Source organism: Scardinius erythrophthalmus, assembly GCF_964197995.2.
Source record: "Scardinius erythrophthalmus genome assembly, chromosome: 25".
NCBI lineage: Eukaryota > Metazoa > Chordata > Actinopteri > Cypriniformes > Leuciscidae > Scardinius > Scardinius erythrophthalmus.
Window position 1 is genome coordinate 4318449 of NC_138245.1, and position 18986 is coordinate 4337434.

Below are 18986 nucleotides of genomic sequence, written 5' to 3' on the forward strand. Positions count from 1 at the left end.
GTATATGCCTCATACATAATATCGACTGATCAGTGGGAAACCTGGTCAATGAAACAGCTGGAGAACAAAAGGTTATGTCACATAACGTTAGATTTAACGTTTACCTCAGGAAAGCCCTTTAATGAACATAGCACGTTAGTTGGCTAGAACAATTAGCTATAGAGAGGAGTATATTTTGCTAAATTTGTGCACTATATTAAAATATTTATTATAATTTTATGTAGGCTATATCATTAAAATATAATTACGTTATTATAATAAAAAAACGCATCATATTTCATTTGAGTTGTTATTTTTTGTTATGTTATTTTTTAAACCGGGCTTTCTGTATGTTTACAGCATTAGGTGAGATTTTTTTTTCTTGAGAAAAATTAACATGTAGGCCTATATTTACTGTACGTAATATTTATCCAAATGAATCGATATTGAATCAAGATCAGAATCAAATCACAAGAATTGAATTGAAATCGTCAAGCAATAATAAAATCAAAAGCCTCACTGTAAACATTGTAACATGTTGTCACTTAACTTAATACAATTCTGTTTAGTTACCAGATGTTTTGACAATCACAACACACAGTAAAAATAGTCATAGTAATTTCTTCCTAGCATTTAAAACTAAAAACATTGTTCATTTAATATTTTCTTTTGTTGTGAAACCTTTGGGAAGTCTTAATTTCAAGTATTTTACTTAAGTTATTGTTGTTATAGTTGTTCTATACTTTTGATTAAAACCTCCATACTGTGCATTTCCAGAAAAAATAAAGCAGCCCATGCCTAAAAACATTCAAATATGTGTCAAGTCCCACAGTCACCCAGGAACAAATACCACCAAATACAGATGATTATTAAAGATTATCAATTCTAAAATCAATTAAATGTAATAAATAAATAATTCAACTAAGACTATGGTGACCATTAAACCATTTCATTCTGCCAAGATACATGTCCCCCAGAGTCGAAATAAGAGCAGAATTAGTCTGGAACTGTGTAGGCCTCCCTTGCACCACAAAGTCCACCAACAGTGGAAATGCTCTCCATGATCCAGTAGTTGGGGCACTGGTATTCAGCCGCCTCTCTACTTCCATTAGCTAGAGAAGAAAGTTGTGCCGGATGCAAGCTGGCAAAATAAGGCTGTTTATTTTGTCAGGGTGTATGTTGACCCTGCTATGCAGAATCCTCCAGCGAAGGCATTTTCTACTTCACTGCGCACTCGAGAAAATCTGTAGTTGAAGATGCGTTGTTGTGTAGATAAGTCCCGACCAGGGTGAGGCCGCATCAGGTAGGTTTTTAATGGGAATGCAAATTAATTAATAAATTAATACTAAATTAATTACGACAGCGGTAATGGACAATTCCGCTTCCAACCTGTAGGGTGACCGCAGAGGAAAAGTTCCTTGGCGTTGCTTTAAGTGCAGCTCCTGAACAAGGAGGTGGAAAGCATAGATATCATATAAAGGCTAGATGTCTTAAGGCGGAGTCACTTCCGGCATCACCGGCGGCCATCTTACCACAGGGCTCTGTGAATTAAGGTGAGTGAGCAGCACGCACACAAATCCTCTTATGTCGGTGAAATCTTAACGGATTTACAAACGGTTTGGTTTCTTACAAACGTCATTACCGTGGCTATAATTCTTTCATATGGAAGTCCATTTGTATAATTATTCATATGTATGCAGTTTCATAGCTACATCTCTGACGTTTATAACAAACCAAACCGTTTGAAAATCGGTAGAAAATTGAGCAAGTTATGGTTATTTAAAAGTACATGCACCATGTTACGAGTGAGCGAGCACCCTGTGGTAAGATGGCCGCCGTGTGCGGACGTCGACCTCCATTGGCCAGCAGCGCGGACGAGACATCTAGCCTTTATATGATATCTATGGTGGAAAGTGCCAAATTGTTGCCTTTTTTCATTTAGAGGGTGTGTACCCAAATTCGATTGCCTCTGTTTTTCACTCTGCGACATAAAAGTAGCAGTGCAGAAGTCTTTTTGGTTCCACTTTATTTCAATAGTCCATTTTAGACAATCTACTAACTATAAGTAACTTTGCAACTATGTCAACTAACTGGCATTAGAGTATTAGTAGACTGTCAGTAGATTGTTAGGTTCGGGTTAAGTGTTAGGGTTCGGGTTCAGGTTAGTAGAATAAATTGACTTGTAGTTGCCAAGTTACTTATAGTCAGAAAAATTTTTTGTTGGGGGAGCATCAAAATAAAGTGTTAGCAGATATTAAGCATATAGATTAAGCATACAGTCTACTAATACTCTAATGACGGAAAGTTAGTTGACATGTAGTTTCAAAGTTACTTATATTGTTAGTAGAATGTCTAAAGTGGACTATCGAAATAAAGTGTTACCGTTTTTTTTGTTGTCAGTCAAAATTGTATGTGTTTGGGAAGAATAGGAAAAACAAGGCATTCATACAAAAAAAGCCTTCATAGGTTATGTAGGTTAAATATATACCCAAATTTAATTATGTCTGTTATCTTAATTTAGAAGAGAATATTCTTTAGCACCGAAAAGTATTAAAGAAAAACTATTATTAAACTATAACTACTATTATAAAACGTTATCTTTTGACAGAGGGGAGTATGAGTGACCCCTAAATGAATAGCACCAGAGGGTGATCCGTATCTTGTACATAACTGGCATTATATATAGCATTATGTTACAAAGAAATAATATATCGACAGTTACGTATAAGCAGAGGTGGACAGTTACAAAGTACATGTACTTGAGTACTGTACTTAAGTACACTTTTCGAGTATCTGTACTTTTCTTGAGTATTATTTTTTCTGGAAACTTTTTACTTCATTACATTTGAAAGACGAATATTGTGCTTTTTACTCCACTCTGTCAAAGTCCTTGAGTAGAAAGTAGTAACGTCAGTCAGGGGATGATTTTGGTTGCAGGGGTTGCATTTTGGTTGGAAATTAAAGTCGGGTTGACGTCAGAAACCCGATGTCAGACTGACGTCAGCATCCGACGTTGGATTTTGGTTGGAAATGAAAGTCGTTGTCATTGTTTTGGAGCACACTAGCTTATAGATAACAGTAAGGCTAACATATTCATACTAAAAGCCAAAAAACTTTAAATAGGGGAACAGCCGTTTGGGTGTCCGAAACCATTGTGGACGTTATTGAGTGACTTATTCAATCTCACATTCAATCCCACTACTGGAACTGTGTTCTAGAAATACATGTGATATTGATATGAGGGTAGGCAGGCATAGATTCAGAGGCACTGTACAACAATGCAACAATAATAAAAGAATGCATTGACATTTACTTTTTACTTTTGATACTTAAGTACTTTTAAAAACGAGTACTTCTGTACTTTTACTTAAGTAAAAATAGGTCTTTACTACTTTTACTTGTAACGGAGTAATAGGCTAGTATCTGTACTTTCACTAGGAAGTTGTGTAGCCTACTTTGTCCAAACAAGACAGAATATATCAAATAACTTGTTTGGTTTACGTTTTCACTCGGGTTAGCTAGTAAATAGCTAAATAAATACTATTGTATAACTAGGACAACTCATCGCACACCGGACGCGCACTTTCTCAGTTTATGGCCAGCAATATTGTTATGTTTAAGGATATTATGAAATTAAGATAATGTCTGTACTATGTTATGATTGTACTGTACAATTAAATACAATCGTTGTTAAGTCTGCGGTCTTAACACTTTACCTCAGAGCGTCCGTTAACTAAATGAGCTGAGAATATCAAATCCGATAACTTCTCAAGAAGCGTAGCGAGTGAACACACACACACACACACACACACACACACACACACACACACACCGGCGGCGCCATTCGGCAACGGCTCAGGACCTTGTTCAAAAAAAATGTGGGGGTTGAACTATACATTTAATGGGTTTTTTTAAATTATAAATATGGAAATATGAAATTATTTTTTAATGAAATTAGTTAAATAATTAAAAAATCACAGATATTTGTATATAATTGTGATGTGATAAATAAAAACAACTTAATATGGTTGACATCTTTACAAATTGTGAGTTTAATGTTTTATAAAATGTTAAGATGTTGCGGACATGAAACCAATTATGTAAACGCAATCATCCCTTCCGGTAGGTGGCGCAGGTCGTCAACATAGATGTCTGAGCATTTCACTGTGCTGCTTGTGAACGGGAAGTGCAGTGTGTATGTGTGTGTGAGAGAGAGTGTATTTTGAGCTGACTGCTGAGATGAAGAAATAATGACTCTCCCACACTTCCCACTTTAGTCTGACCTTTTTAGTCGTCGCGGTAGATCTGTGCGTTTGCTGTGTGTGTATATATTGTACGTGTTGTTTGGAGGGGCAGAAGAAGGACAGATGTGACACCTCCAGCACATCAGCTGCCACTGCACAACAAAACAGCCTCTCATAAAGATGCACACGAGGAGCCATACACACAGTAAATGATCACATCGGCGGAAATCTACCAGGTAATTTGCATTGATGGGTGATCAGTCTTAAGTGGCTTTATGCGCACTATGGTATCTATGAGGTTGATTTGGCTTTCTAATCTGTTTCCACAAAATAACATATTTTTTTTAGTTGACAATTGACATGCTATACTTAATATGATTATTTTTATGTTTATGATTATTTTCCATGCAGTTGCAGTTGCCTTATTAGTTGAGGATATTTTGAAGGGAAAAAAATCCACGGTTTAGCATGACTGCATGGAATAATTGTGCTTTTAAAAATCAAGGCCAACTTAAATGAACTAGTGAACAAAAGAAACAAGGTGTACAAAAATTTAAACAACAAAAAAAAGTTTTAAAATGTTATTTTCATGTGCCTGTTCGTTCACACCAACACGAATGTTCAGCATGAAAATTCATATAATTTTCATATTTGTCTGGTTAGACAGGCTGAATGAACATTCATTAAGTCGTTCATATGTCATTGAATCATTCATTCAGACCGATTCAACAAAATTTATTCAAAATTTTTAAATAGATTTTATTCCTTGGTCTGGGTGAATACTCGATTCTGATTGGCTGCAGGGTGTCCATTAAAGGAGAACTCCGGTCAATTTTAACATTGAGCTAATTTTTCTGTAAATTTAGAGTGCTGTCAATACAGAAAACAACGACAAAAATCGATGTTGCCTACACCGTGTTATCCTCTTTTTAAAATTTGCACCCTGTTGACTTCAATGGGGCAAGTTTTAAAACAGCTTTTAGCCTCTTAACATCCTTGTGTCAATACAAGTGCACAGGTCATGTGAGTGATTCCTTCAGAGTGATCACAGGTGAATCTGACTGCAGTAGATGTGAAAGATATTAATAAAAATGATGTTATTTCAGCCAGCTCACATACCTGTATTTACATCCTGTTTTCAGTCGAAGTCCATAGTAATCGATTGTCGAGTTCACGCGCGTGATCATAGGTAACTAAACCTATGCGTGTGAACTCGACAATCGCTCACATGGCTGGGCACTTGTAATGACACATCAAGGATGTTAAGAGGCTAAAAGCAGGTTTAGTACTTGCCCCATTGAAGTCAACAGGGTGCAACTTTTAAAAAGAGGATAACATGGTGTAGGCAACACCGATTTTTGTCGTTGTTCTCTGTATTGACAGCACTCCAAATGTACAAAAAAATGAGCTCAATGTTAAAATTGACCGGAGTTCTCCTTTAAAAAGTGATAGAGGACACCAGTAGTTAATAAACCGTCAGGCGTAACCAGGGAAACCAAGTTATTGTTTGTAAAAACTTTAGATTTCGATTGTAAAACTAATTAAAATATAAACTGTTTTAAAAATGTGTTATTTGGCAAGTGACCATGGTATAAGCGGGTTAATGCCCTTCCATTGTCAGGTATTAATGGACTTCGGCGGAGGCACGCCAGGTTCACGGCTGACAATGGACACCTCGTCGGGCATTAACCCTTACTTATTAAATAGATTGCAGCAATTAACATTTCATCAGTACTTCTAGTAAATGACATGTCATTTCATGTCTATTCGGAATCATGGGAGAATCGTGATCTCTAAATAAAAATTTAGAAATTGAATTAAAAATTCTCAATTTATCCAGAAGCATGCAGCTCTAGTCTTCGGGTACATGACCAAATGCACAAATCCTATCGATTGACCAGTTTTACTCGCAGTGCAATGGAAAAGTAATTAGAGAGCCGCTCCGTAACCAATCCGACGGCATGCGTTGAATGCTCATGTAAGTCTGAACAGACGCATCAACAGTGAAAATGTTTATCGCACAAAATTATCGAACTGAACAATTCATCTTGCTGTGAATAGGCCGTAAAGGATAATTCCAGTATTTAGCACTTTGAGTCTCTTTTCTGGTTTGTTTTGGATGATCTAGAGTGGTGGACACAGAAATGTTGACGATGGGTCCTGTCTCGACTTTTTGACTCGTTTAGAATCGCCTTTGACCGCTTCAGAGTAGCTGGCTATGGGCATGCACAAACATGTCCTTAAAACAACCCTTAACGTTCGCTTTCAAAACTGTGCAACTCACCGAGTGGTTAGTGCTGTTCGTTGGTGATTAAAAACAAATATATCAGCGCAATGTATGATTTCAATCCGTGTTATTTGCTATTGTGGAACTATTTTTTCAGATACCTCACAACCGCGTATAAACTTCCGCTCGATATTTGAGACTGAAGCGCAGTAATATCAACGAGCAATGAGTCCTCCAACAGAAATCAATGGGATTTTACAAAATGCCAAATAAAACACAACAGAAACTGTTTTTAATCATCAACGAACACCACTAACCACTCGGTGAGTTGCACAGTTTTGAAAACGAACGTTAAGGGTTGTTTTAAGGACATGTTCGTGCATGGCCATAGACAGCCACTCTGAAGCAGTCAAAGGCGATTCTAAACGAGTCAAAAAGTCGAGACAAGACCCATCGTCCACCACTCTAGTTCATCCAAAACAAACCAGAAAAGAGACTCAAAGTGCTAAATACCGTAATTGTCCTTTAATGTTGCACACATTTTAGGTAAGGCTTGTTTTCAAAAGTGATACGATTTCCTTCTGTTTCTCAGTGACATCATGAATTTGGTCCGTCTTGTGTGTCGTCATAAGACAGCCCTGGCACTCTGTGTCATCTTCCTATTTGCCGTCGTCCTTTTGTTCCTCGCCAAATGTACGTCTGAGACGCTGAAGCCGGCTGAGTCCCCGGGGGTGGCGCCGCGGGCCGAGTCCCGTCAGAAGCAGCCGGCAGGCCCTCCCCGTGCCAGAGAGCTCTCGGCGTTCCTGGTCGTCCTCATCACCACGGGGCCGAAGTACACCGAGCGCCGCAGTATTATCCGGAGCACCTGGCTGACCAAGCAGGATCCCGAAGTGCTCTACTGGTTTGTCATCGGCACAGAGGGTTTACCTGCCGAAGACCTCCAGAACATCGGGACCGAGCAGGTCCGCCACCACGACCTCCTCTTGCTCCCCGACCTCAGAGATTCGTACGAGAACCTCACGCAGAAACTGCTGCACATGTACTCGTGGTTGGACCAAAACGTGGACTTTAAGTTCGTCCTGAAGGCCGACGATGACACCTTCGCCCGCTTGGATCTCCTCAAAGAGGAGCTGAAGAGCAAGGAGCCCAGCCGCCTGTACTGGGGCTTCTTCTCTGGACGCGGGAGAGTGAAAACGGCCGGGAAATGGAAAGAAAGCACTTGGGATCTGTGCGACTACTACTTACCGTACGCTCTGGGTGGGGGCTATGTGCTCTCCGCCGACCTCGTGCACTACGTTCATCTCAACGTGGGGTTTCTAAAGATCTGGCAGAGTGAGGACGTGTCCTTGGGCGCGTGGTTGGCCCCCGTGGACGTGAAGCGGCTTCACGATCCACGCTTCGACACGGAGTACAAGTCGCGCGGATGCAGCAATAAGTACCTGGTCACACACAAGCAGAGTTTAGAGGACATGTTGGAGAAACATCAGACACTACAGCGAGACGGGCACCTGTGCAAAGAGGAGGTCAAACTGAGGCTGTCCTATGTTTACGACTGGAGCGTCCCGCCTTCCCAGTGTTGCCAGCGGAAGGATGGCATCCCCTGACTCTTTGACACCCGTGCATTTTTTCCACGTGCTATTTATTTATTTATTTATTTATTATCAGTGTCGACCTGAAACAGGTTACTTAACCTTTTAAAAAAGGCTTTTGAAATGAGAAAGCTGCTCTTCTGGAAGTTGAATCAGTAAATGAGATGGTCTTCTGGAGTCAGTTTGCGCAGAGAGCCTGGGAAGTGATCAATGTTTCTGCTGTATTCTCTCCATACACCTTCTGTACTTGATGTCCACTGATACAGTTTTCCATGTGTAATCCTGAGAGTGTATATGTTGTAATAAATCGACATAAGAAATGTGAACCAGACAAACAGTTTATTAACAGGAAAGAAACTTGAAGATAAATGAACCTTAAGTATTTTTTCCATTTGTGATAAAGAACCTGAGATGGTTTTCTTTGAGTTTTGCTCACAAATTTGCCATATGATGATAAAGCTGTCTTGAGGACTTGGCTGCCAGGTTTGGCACTATTGTTAGTATTTTATGTGATGTGACAAGAGTTGTAAATAATGTACCTCAAATTTTATTAAACATTTGTTTGTTCTGTTTTTACACCACATCTATCGCCTTGTATGAAGTTTTTAATAAAAAAAAACAAAACTGTAATGCAATCTCATATCCAAGCATTAGGATGCAGTCACATCACCTTTGAATGGCGAAATTCCCCTGACAAAATGAAGTAATCTCAATCAGAATCTGTAATTCCATGCATTTCGCATCAGAATCAAGTTTATTAAACTTGGAACACACAAAAAAGAGGATTGTGAATGGCAGTGAAGCCACGCAACCAATGCTGGTAGGTTACATGATAATGACAACATGATTACATTCATACTATATAGAACATACTTTTGTTGTGAAGGAATTACTCGTTCAAAATAAGTACCAAGAAAGTCTGTGAGTTCGGACGCAGCCATTGGCAAAGAAATTCCCATTTAAGAGGGGAAGCAAATTTTCATGATCAATTATAAGATTATTATCATTGTAATTTTTCACCACAAGACTAGCAATGTGCGCTAACAAAGTAAATGCTGTTCAATGTAAAATTTTAAGTTTTAGTCTTGTCTACAGAATGCAGTATTTTATTTTAAAATGTCTGAATTCTACAGGGTGGGCCATTTATATGGATACACCGTAATAACATGGGAATGGTTGGTGATATTAAAGTCCTGTTTGTGGCACATTAGTATATGTGAGGGGGCAAACTCCTCAAGATGGGTGGTGACCATGGTGGCCATTTAGAAGTCGGCCATCTTGGATACAACTTTTGTTTTTTCAATAGGAAGAGGGCCATGTGACACATCAAACTTATTAGTAATGTCACAAGAAAAACAATGGTGTGCTTGGTTTCAACGTAACTTTATTCGTCCATGAGTTATTTACAAGTTTCTGACCACTTATAAAATGTGTTCAATGTGCTGCCCATTGTGTTGGATTGTCAATGCAACCCTGTTCTCCCACTCTTCACACACTGAATGGCCCCCAAGGTCTCCCGATCTGACCCCCTTAGACTTTTATCTTTGGGGTCATCTGAAGGCAATTGTCTATGGTGTGAAGATACGAGATGTGCAGCACCTGAAACTACGGATACTGGATGCCTGTGCTGGCATTTCTCCTGCGGTGTTGCTATCAGTGTGTGAAGAGTGGGAGAACAGGGTTGCATTGACAATCCAACACAATGGGCAGCACATTGAACACATTTTATAAGTGGTCAGAAACTTGTAAATAACTCATGAACGAATAAAGTTACGTTGAAACCAAGCACACCATTGTTTTTCTTGTGACATTACCAATAAGTTTGATATGTCACATGGCCCTCTTCCTATTGAAAAAACAAAAGTTGTATCCAAGATGGCCGACTTCTAAATGGCCACCATGGTCACCACCCATCTTGAGGAGTTTGCCCCCTCACATATACTAATGTGCCACAAACAGGACTTTAATATCACCAACCATTCCCATGTTATTACGGTGTATCCATATAAATGGCCCACCCTGTATTATAAATGCAATTCAAAAATTGACCAGTAAAAATATGACTGGTTATAAAAAAGTTATTGATACAAAATGTCATTAGTGCACTTTGAAAGCCAACGAGTGAAGGGTTGCACATGGACTAAAGGTGAGATGGCACAGCACAAAATAAGTAAGGGATAATGTACTTATCTTGGTTGAATTCTAATGTAGAATGCGGTCTGTTATGTAAGGGATAATAATGTTGAGCGAGGCGGTTGTATTGACTGTATTGTCTTGAATCAGCCTGAAGGGGTTGTATTCGCTATAACAATCGCCTCGCTCTACATTATCCTGCTTATTACATGGCTACCTACCAAATAAATCAATAATTTCACGGGGGGTAAACTTCACGCTCGTCCACTGTCATGACAGCAAAATTGAAATATTTGCTTGACTTGACAACTCTGTGGTTGAATGCGAATGTGATTGAAAAATTCCCTTTCAGACTTTAGTGGTGCGTCGCCCAATCGCCCTAATGAAGAAACCGCCCCTGGGATCATGTTCATATCATCAGCAGGCACACTTGACATGGTCTGTTATTAACGATTATGAAGACAACTGCTCTTTTCACAATTTTGCTGCATTTAAAAATAGTGTGTGAGTTTCACTTACTTAGTAGAGATAACAATCATTTGATTTACAATAAATTGATTTAAAAACCTATTTATTATTATCTTATTGTTTTAGCAGTGTTTATTTTAATCATCATTAATCATAATTATTATTAATAATAAAAGGTATATTTTATATATAGTATAGAATTATGTATTAATAATGTTGATAATAATAAAGCTAAAAAAAGTATGTCTACTAATAAATTACACAACATTATAAAATGCTGTCATTATTATTATGTAAACTAAAACAAATACATATATAATATAACATGATACATAAAATATAATAATACATATTCAAGATACATTTTTATAACATTATATACGAATATATATTTGATTATTATTACACTCCCGTAATGACCAAAAATAAATAAATAAGAGCGATAGAAGCTTTTAATCTGTATGGCGATTTCCCATAATTCCGTGGAACCGGAAGCGTTCGGGAAGCCTGTGCTGTCGATGCGGAACTGATGAAGACAGTAAATAAAAAAGCTTTGGCAACTTGCGCTTCATCTCAACACGGGATTTAAAATCTGCAAAAATGACAAACGGTATGTTAATAAACTCGTGTTCTGAGGTGAACTGTCTGGTGCTCTTTTATACGTCGGAGAGCGATGAATGCTGTCAGTCAGCTGAGCTGTGTGTGTGTGTGTGTGTGTGTGTGTGTGTGTGGACGTGGCTCTTATAGGGTGGCTGCTGGTTTAATATTTAACATCACTGCAAGCTTTTTATTAAGTAACGAGCATTAATGGCGTCTAAATCAAAATGCTTTTATTAATATTATCGTTGAACGGAAGCAAGTGTCACGGTGAGAGACTGTTGGTAGCTTGCAAGCTGAGCTCAACTTTACCAGTTTTAGTTAACGTACACAGGCGTAGTGTTTTCTGTGTGAACATCATTAATCATGTCATTACATTAATCTCAGTAGATGTCAAATGTTCACATACTCAATCTGTTGTTAAAATATCAGCCGTCATGACATACACTAATGTGAGTGAAAATGAAACTCACTTTGCTAGTAAGGTACAAACATGAATTAAACGCTATGTTGAGGATCCCCGTTTCCATGCCTTGCGGAATTATTTTCTTCCCATGAAAAATGGAAATGTGTTTGAACATTTGTTAGAGAGTAGATTTAATTTTCCAACAGTAATTGTATAAATCTTTAATAAAGAAATGTGTTTGTTGCCTAGAAGAAACGTTTTGTGACGTCATATATATATACACTGTATACAGGCTACATTAACTGCTATTCCACTATCACAAAACATATATATATATATATATATATATATATATATATATATATATATATATATATATATATATATATATATATATATATACACACACATGTATATACATGTGTATACATATATATATATATGTGTATACATATACATATACAAACACATACACACACACACACATATATATATATATAAATATATTTTTTATATATATAATAAACATTAAAAATAAAAACAAAACTTATGTTATATTTAACAACTATATTGTATTTTATTTATTAATCACCAATAGTAGACTTTATCTATTTTTTATCTACAGTGATATCTATAATTAAATATGGATAGCATGGAGAATGCCGGCTCATAAGGTCGCCTAGAGTCGTAAATGACTGAATGGATAGACTTTATTATTAAATGTGTAGGCCTACATTTAAATTTGATTGCTTTAATGTAAAATATATAGATATAATGACCCTATTCTATTAGTTTCTCTTTTATATTATAATATTATTATATAATGTTATTTAACTTTTTTTTTTGTTGTTGTTGCTTTTAGTAACGAGGTCTAGCTAATGTAATGAAAAACATTGCTTTATGAAATGTTTGTGACAGAGTAACTTAGTTGTGTTCTTTGTTTTCACAGTGTACTCTTTCGACGGCATTCTTGTATTCGGACTCCTCTTCATTTGCACGTGTGCGTACCTGAAGAAGGTCCCTCGTCTCAACAGCTGGCTCTTGTCTGAGAAGAAAGGTGTCTGGGGAGTGTTTTACAAAGGTAAGTGGTGTGTAGGACCTGCAACTGAAGATCGTTCTCCTGCAGTGATAGTGATATTTCTCTGTGTCTTCTCTGCAGCTGCAGTGATCGGCACGCGGCTTCACGTGGCTGTGGCGGCGTCATGTTTGTTCATGGCTTTTTACCTGATTTTTCTGAAATGACCTGGATAGATCTGTCTCTTGGACACTGGACTATGGAAAGCCGATAGAAATGCAGTGCTGGCAGAGATCGCCCACTCCAGAAGACGACGCTCAGAGACCCGACTTAACACTGGTTCAGGACCTGCTTTCCACTTTTGTAAATGTTTAACTTAAAGATTGGATTTTGGGGGAACTCGGTCCTAGATCAGGGTGAAGTGGTCATTTGGAAATGGAGCGCCTACTTAGGGATTCAAACTTCACATCTTTTTGTTGTGTTGTTCTCTCAAACATGCACATGTTTTGCTTGGGCTTATGGGGTTACAGTAAAGAAGGTAGAAACAATGTTATCTTGTACAATTATTGAATATAAGGTTGTTTAAAAAAAAAAACTATTTTAGGTTTTTGTTGTCATAACTGGCTTTACTCAAGTTATCCCAAATGTTTATAAAGACCTATTGTTTGCAGCATGATAAAATGACCGTTTCAATGTTTCACGTTAAAGGGGGCAAATTTAACAGGAAGCATAACAGTCATTTAGTTTAGTAGTTGTAATGTACTGGCTCATAAAATAAAAAAACATAACATTATTTTTTTGATATTACATATGTGCCTAGATACTTTAATTTGATTATATATGTCAAAGCAATGCTGCGTTCACGCCATGTCGTCTCGAGACGTAGCCATTCACGTCCTCAAACTGAGAATCATGCATTTCTCTGGCAGCACTATCAACTATCAATCTACAGTGGTCACATGGTACATGTAGGAGCTCTTAGAAGAGTCCAATCTTGCAAGATGTTATCACGAGCTCTACGAGGAAGTAAACGCTTTGGAATGACGCACACCATGTGATTGCAGTCTGAGGATGTGTTTGGTTCGGTTTGATAAATACACAGCTAAATGGACATTTATGTAGAGATAAACCACAATAAACATAGACACACAACAGAGTTTTTCTGTTACACACTACAATTTAAATCTTTAACATTCACAAGGGTTTCAGTCTTATCCTTCCTGTTTAGTGACCATATAATTTATCTTTTTTTTTTTCAAATATTATGTTAAGTTTCTGTAATATAGCCTTAGAATGCTGAATATATAAACCCTCTTTTCTCATGTTGGTGCAATTTTGTCTATTACGCATCACAGAAGTGTAAATGCCAAGATGTTCTTTTGTATTTCTGCATTCAGTTTGTGTGCCCTAAATCCAATCCTAGCATCATGTACAAAAGTCAATAATTGAACTCGCCTCTTTCGGCCTGTAAATGTACATAGTCATCCTCTAAAACTGCTCTATACAAAATTATAGTTGTTGGGTGTTCATATTTGTAAACATGTGGAACATAATAAATAATTGATATAAAACCCTATGCAACACAATACTAATATGTGTGAAGAGGTTTTTCTTGTTCATATATAGCCTATGACATAGTGAATGGATATTCAGGATGATATCTGCCAATACCAATAGTTTGACCATCTTAAAGGGATAGTTCACCCAAAAATAAAACTTGTGTCATTAATTTCTCACCCTCATGTCGTTCCAAACCCATAAGACTTTAGTTCATCTTCAGAACACAAATGAAGATCTTTTTGATGAAATCTGAGAGATTTCTGTCCCTCCATTGACAGCTACACAACTACCACTTTGGCGCTTTAAAGGTCCCATTGCATGAAAATTTCACTTTATGAGGTTTTTTAACCTTAATATGAGTTCCCCTAGCCTGTCCCCCAGTGGCTAGACGTTTTGATGGGTGTAAACCAAGCCCTGGGTATGTTTGAGAAAATGAAAGCTCAGACGGGTGAATCTAGAATCTTCCCTTTATGTCGTCATTAGGGGAAAGGTCTCCTCCCCTTTCTCTTCTTGGCCCACCCATGAGAAAAGCTGCGCGAGCGCGATATTGGTTTTCCTCGAGAGACATCATGGCTTGCAAACGAGCGAAGCATGGCAGTCGCTCAGTGTTTGGATGTACAAATGAACACAAAAGTATTTTTTTTAGTTCCTTTATCCGAGCCTCTGAAGAACCAGTGGGTTATGTGAGTTTCTGATGTGCAATTGTTCAAGTTCAGACAGATAATCTTTCTCTCAGAGTCATTCAATACCGTTTATGCATCAGTAAATCAAGCCAGTGACTGAACGATCAACTTCACGTCGTTTCTCTTGGTAGGATGAAGATAATCTTTCTTAAACTGTGATTAAAATATATACAGAAAGCGATCAAAGAACAATCCCTTTCCAACTTCTCACGATTCTTTAATCTCGATAGCTGTAATAGTAAAAATGTATAATAGTAAAAGTTTTCGAGAGAGTTCCACATGTAATGCTAGATATTTCATATGCAAGCATGTCAGCCAATCACAGCAGTGGGCGTTTACACTGAAGTCTCACAGCAGCCAATCACAGCAGTGGGCGTTTACACTGAAGTCTCACACAGACACGCCCCTTCAAACAGAGCTTTCAAATCAGAGGCTAAAATCAGGCTAGGAAAAATGCCTTTTATTTCTAAATTATTTTGATGTTAAAACATACTAACATTATAAGGGCACCCCAAGAAACATTATAAAATAATAAAATAATCCATGTCATGGGACCTTTAAAAAGTTTATTGTAAAACTAATCCATATGAATTGAGTGATTTACTCCAACATTTCTGAAGATACTCGGCTGCTTTATATGATGACCAGAGGGCTGTTCCATAAAACAAGATTAGAACACAAGCCAGGCTTATTTTGCTTAGTCCATTGATTCTGTTTCATAAAGCAAACTTAAAATAGTTCAAACTCAGTCACTCTGGCAACTTATGCTGGGAAACGTTTCGGTTACTCACGTAACCTCTGTTCTCTCTAGAAGAGGGAACGAGTATTGCGTAGTTGCTTACGCTACGGGAAAGCCTTTCTTTCTCGAGATACTGAAGCCAAAAATTATCCTTAATTTTTATAATCTTGTCAACGCAGTGCGGCAGCCTGCAGACCTAGGGCAAGCTTACTAGCGTGCCCATTGGCTGCCCTGCGGCAACTGCAGCAGCCTACCGCTGAGCCCTTGGCGTGACGTCACGACCAATGAGCGCGCTTGGCGCGCTTAATGCGTCACAGCCCGCGAAAAGGGGTGTGGCTTAGCGTATATAAACAGGGCTCGGAGGCTGCTTCTCTGGTTTCTGTCGCATGAAGCGAAATGAGCTCGTGGTGCGAGCACGGCGGGCTACGCAATACTCGTTCCCTCTTCTAGAGAGAACAGAGGTTACGTGAGTAACCGAAACGTTCTCTTACGAGAGGTTCTCTCGTATTGCGTAGTTGCTTACGCTACGGGAACGCCCTTGTCAACGCCGTGCGCGCCCAGCATCCACTGAATGAGTCCCAGGGAGAGCCCGGGGAACGTGATAGCAGAGAGCCGGGCGGCCCGAAGAGGGCTAGCGCCGTACATAAGCACACACTAGGGGGTTAGGAGCGGCACGGCCGGTCCGAACTGACAATTCCCTGCATAGTGCAGCTCAACCAGTAGAGCTAAATCACACAACGTAGCCCGCGCACAGATAGTGGGCTGGCATACGCGAGACTTAGACTGATAACACTTTCGCCTGCAAGGCGGGAACATCCAGGTTGTAAAACCTAACAAATGTGGAGGGGGAGGCCCAGCCTGCCGCTGCACAAATGTCATGAATGGGAATCCCGCTGGACCACGCCCACGACGAGGCCATGCCTCTGGTGGAGTGAGCTTGAATGCCCAATGGGCACTGCAGGTCTTTAGACGCATAAGCAGCAGCAATAGCGTCCACTATCCATCTGGACAGGCTGTGTTTCGAGGCGGCGAGACCCTTGGTGCGCCCGCCAAACGAAACAAAGAGCTGTTCCACCACTCGTTTGACTGAAGACAGTGCTATCAGAAAAACGGTTTTGAGCGTGAGGTATTTCATATCCACAGTTTCCAAGGGTTCGAAGGGATGCGCTTTCAGGGTCTCCAAGACCAGTGAAAGATCCCCCATAGGAACCGAGGGGGGTCGCGGGGGGTTCATCCTCCTGGCTCCTCTAAGGAAGCGGATGACGAACTCGTTCCTTCCTAATGCGCGGCCCAGCTCTGAACAGAGAGCGCTGAAATGGCCGTGACATAGACTTTGAGCGTGGAGGGGGACCTGCCCGCGTCCAGTAACTCTTGAAGGAAACACAGTACTCGCGATACCCCACATGTCTGTGGATCGAGCCCCTTAGCAGTGCACCATCTGTTAAACACTGACCATTTCGACATGTAGAGCCGCCTCGTAGAGGGGGCTCTAGATTGTATGATCGTGTTCATGACCCCGTCTGGCAGATCAGCGTGTAATCGTTGAGGCTCCACGCATGCAGAGACAGCGCTCTGGATGGGGATGCCATATCGAGCCGCGGGCTTGAGAGAAAAGGTCTCTCTTCACCGGTATCGGCCAGGGGGCTGAGTCTGCCAGCTGTATTAGATCCGGGAACCAAGCTTGGTTCTCCCAGTATGGGGCTAAGAGGAGCACTGTGTGGCGCGCTTCCCTGATTCTCTTGATGACCTGAGGCAGCAGAGAGACCGGGGGAAAGCATACAGCGGGCCGCTGGGCCGGGTCTGGGCCAGCGCGTCCTCGTTCTTCGAGAAGAACTCTGGGCAATGAGCGTTTTCTTTTGACGCAAAAAGGTCGACTTTCGCTTTGCCGAAACGGCGCCACAGTGACTGGACTGTTTGGGGGTGTTGAGACCACTCCCCAGGGGGAACGCTGTCCCTGGACAGTCTGTCGGGGCCCTCGTTCAGGTGGCCAGGCACATGCGCGGCTCTCTCAGCGAGCGCAGAGAGTGCTGAGCCCACACGAGGAGGCGTTCCGCCAGGGTGCAGAGCGTCTGATCTGACACCGCCCTGGTGATTCACATAGGCCACTACCGATGTATTGTCCGTGCGGACTAGAACATGGTGACCGTGGAGGAATGGGAGGAAGTGTTTGAGAGCTTTCTCGACCGCGAGCATCTCTAGACAGTTTATGTGTAGGAGATTCTCCTGGTCTGACCAGCGGCCATAGACCGGTCTGCCTTCGAAGAGCGCTCCCCAATCTAGGTTGGAAGCGTCTGTCGAGACAACTTTCCGGTGTGAAATCACTCCCATAGTCACTCCTGTGTGATACCATTCGGCTGCCAGCCAGGGCTGCAGGGCTGAAAAGCAGCTCTGATTCACTCTGACTCGCAAGCCGCCGGCCGCCCAGGCTCGGTGGGGCACGCGCGCTTTCAGCCAGCGTTGAAGCGGGCGCATGCGCAGTAAGCCCAGCTGGAGCGCTGCTGCAGCTGAGGCAATATGCCCCAGGATACGCTGGAATGTCCTCAGCGGAACCCGGCTGCCTATTTGGAGGGATGCGGCGAGGAGGCGGATGCGGCGCGCGCGCTGCTCCGACAGTCTGGCCGTCATAGCCACCGAGTCCAGTTCTATTCCAAGAAGGAAATTGACTGACGGGGCAATAGCGAGCTCTTGGTCCAGTGACCGAGAGACCCAGATCCTCCAGATGGCTGAGAAGTGCTGTTCCGTGAGATACAAGTTCCGTCTCTGACAGCGCTAGAATAAGCCAATCGTCCAGATAATTCAGTATTCGCATTCCCTGTTTTCTCAGGGGAGCGAGAGCCGTGTCCATGCATTTCGTAATGTACGGGGTGCCAAAGACAGGCCGAAGGGCAGGATTGTGTACTGATATACTCGACCGTTGAAGGCGAATCTCAAGAATGGCCTGTGACGGGGAGTTATCTGGATCTGAAAATATGCGTCTTTTAGATCGAGAGAGATAAACCAGTCTCCTGGGCAAATCTGCGCGAGGATTTTTCTGGTTGTGATCATTTTGAACGGCCGTCTCATGAGGGCTTTGTTCAGATGTCTCAGATCTAAAATAGGTCTTAACGCTCCGTCCTTCTTGGGTACGAGGAAGTAGCGGCTGTAAAGGCTCGACTCGCTTAGAGAAGGATGAACCTGTTCTATAGCCCTTTTGCGCAGTAGCTTCGCTATTTCGGCTTGAAGCAGGTGCGCAGCTTCTGAACTCACTTTCGTCTCCGTCTGTGCTAGAAAGCGCGGAGGGCGACGAGCGAATTGAAGCGAATAGCCGTGTTTTATAGTACTCAGCACCCATTCTGACGCACCCTGA

General features: G+C 40.8%; 2 protein-coding genes across 3 annotated transcripts; both read left to right on the forward strand.

Annotated features, from left to right (window-relative positions):
• Positions 1-4107: 4107 nt before the first annotated feature.
• b3galt6 (UDP-Gal:betaGal beta 1,3-galactosyltransferase polypeptide 6) lies at positions 4108-8714 on the forward strand. Its single transcript, XM_081357019.1, has 2 exons — positions 4108-4459; positions 7043-8714. Exon 2 carries the CDS (start codon positions 7050-7052, stop codon positions 8052-8054), a length of 1005 nt encoding a protein of 334 aa, XP_081213145.1. The 5' UTR covers positions 4108-4459; positions 7043-7049; the 3' UTR covers positions 8055-8714.
• Positions 8715-11099: 2385 nt separating this feature from the next.
• On the forward strand, positions 11100-14385 carry tmem167b (transmembrane protein 167B). Of its 2 annotated transcripts, none has more exons than XM_081357021.1 (3): positions 11100-11250; positions 12593-12724; positions 12803-14385. In XM_081357021.1, exons 1-3 carry the CDS (start codon positions 11241-11243, stop codon positions 12883-12885), a joined length of 225 nt encoding a protein of 74 aa, XP_081213147.1. In that variant the 5' UTR covers positions 11100-11240; the 3' UTR covers positions 12886-14385. The 2 variants fall into 2 exon arrangements, with proteins under 2 accessions (XP_081213147.1, XP_081213146.1); XM_081357020.1 differs by lacking the exon at positions 11100-11250 and adding an exon at positions 11309-11507 and having other exon boundaries at positions 12803-14248.
• The last annotated feature ends 4601 nt before the right edge of the window (positions 14386-18986 follow it).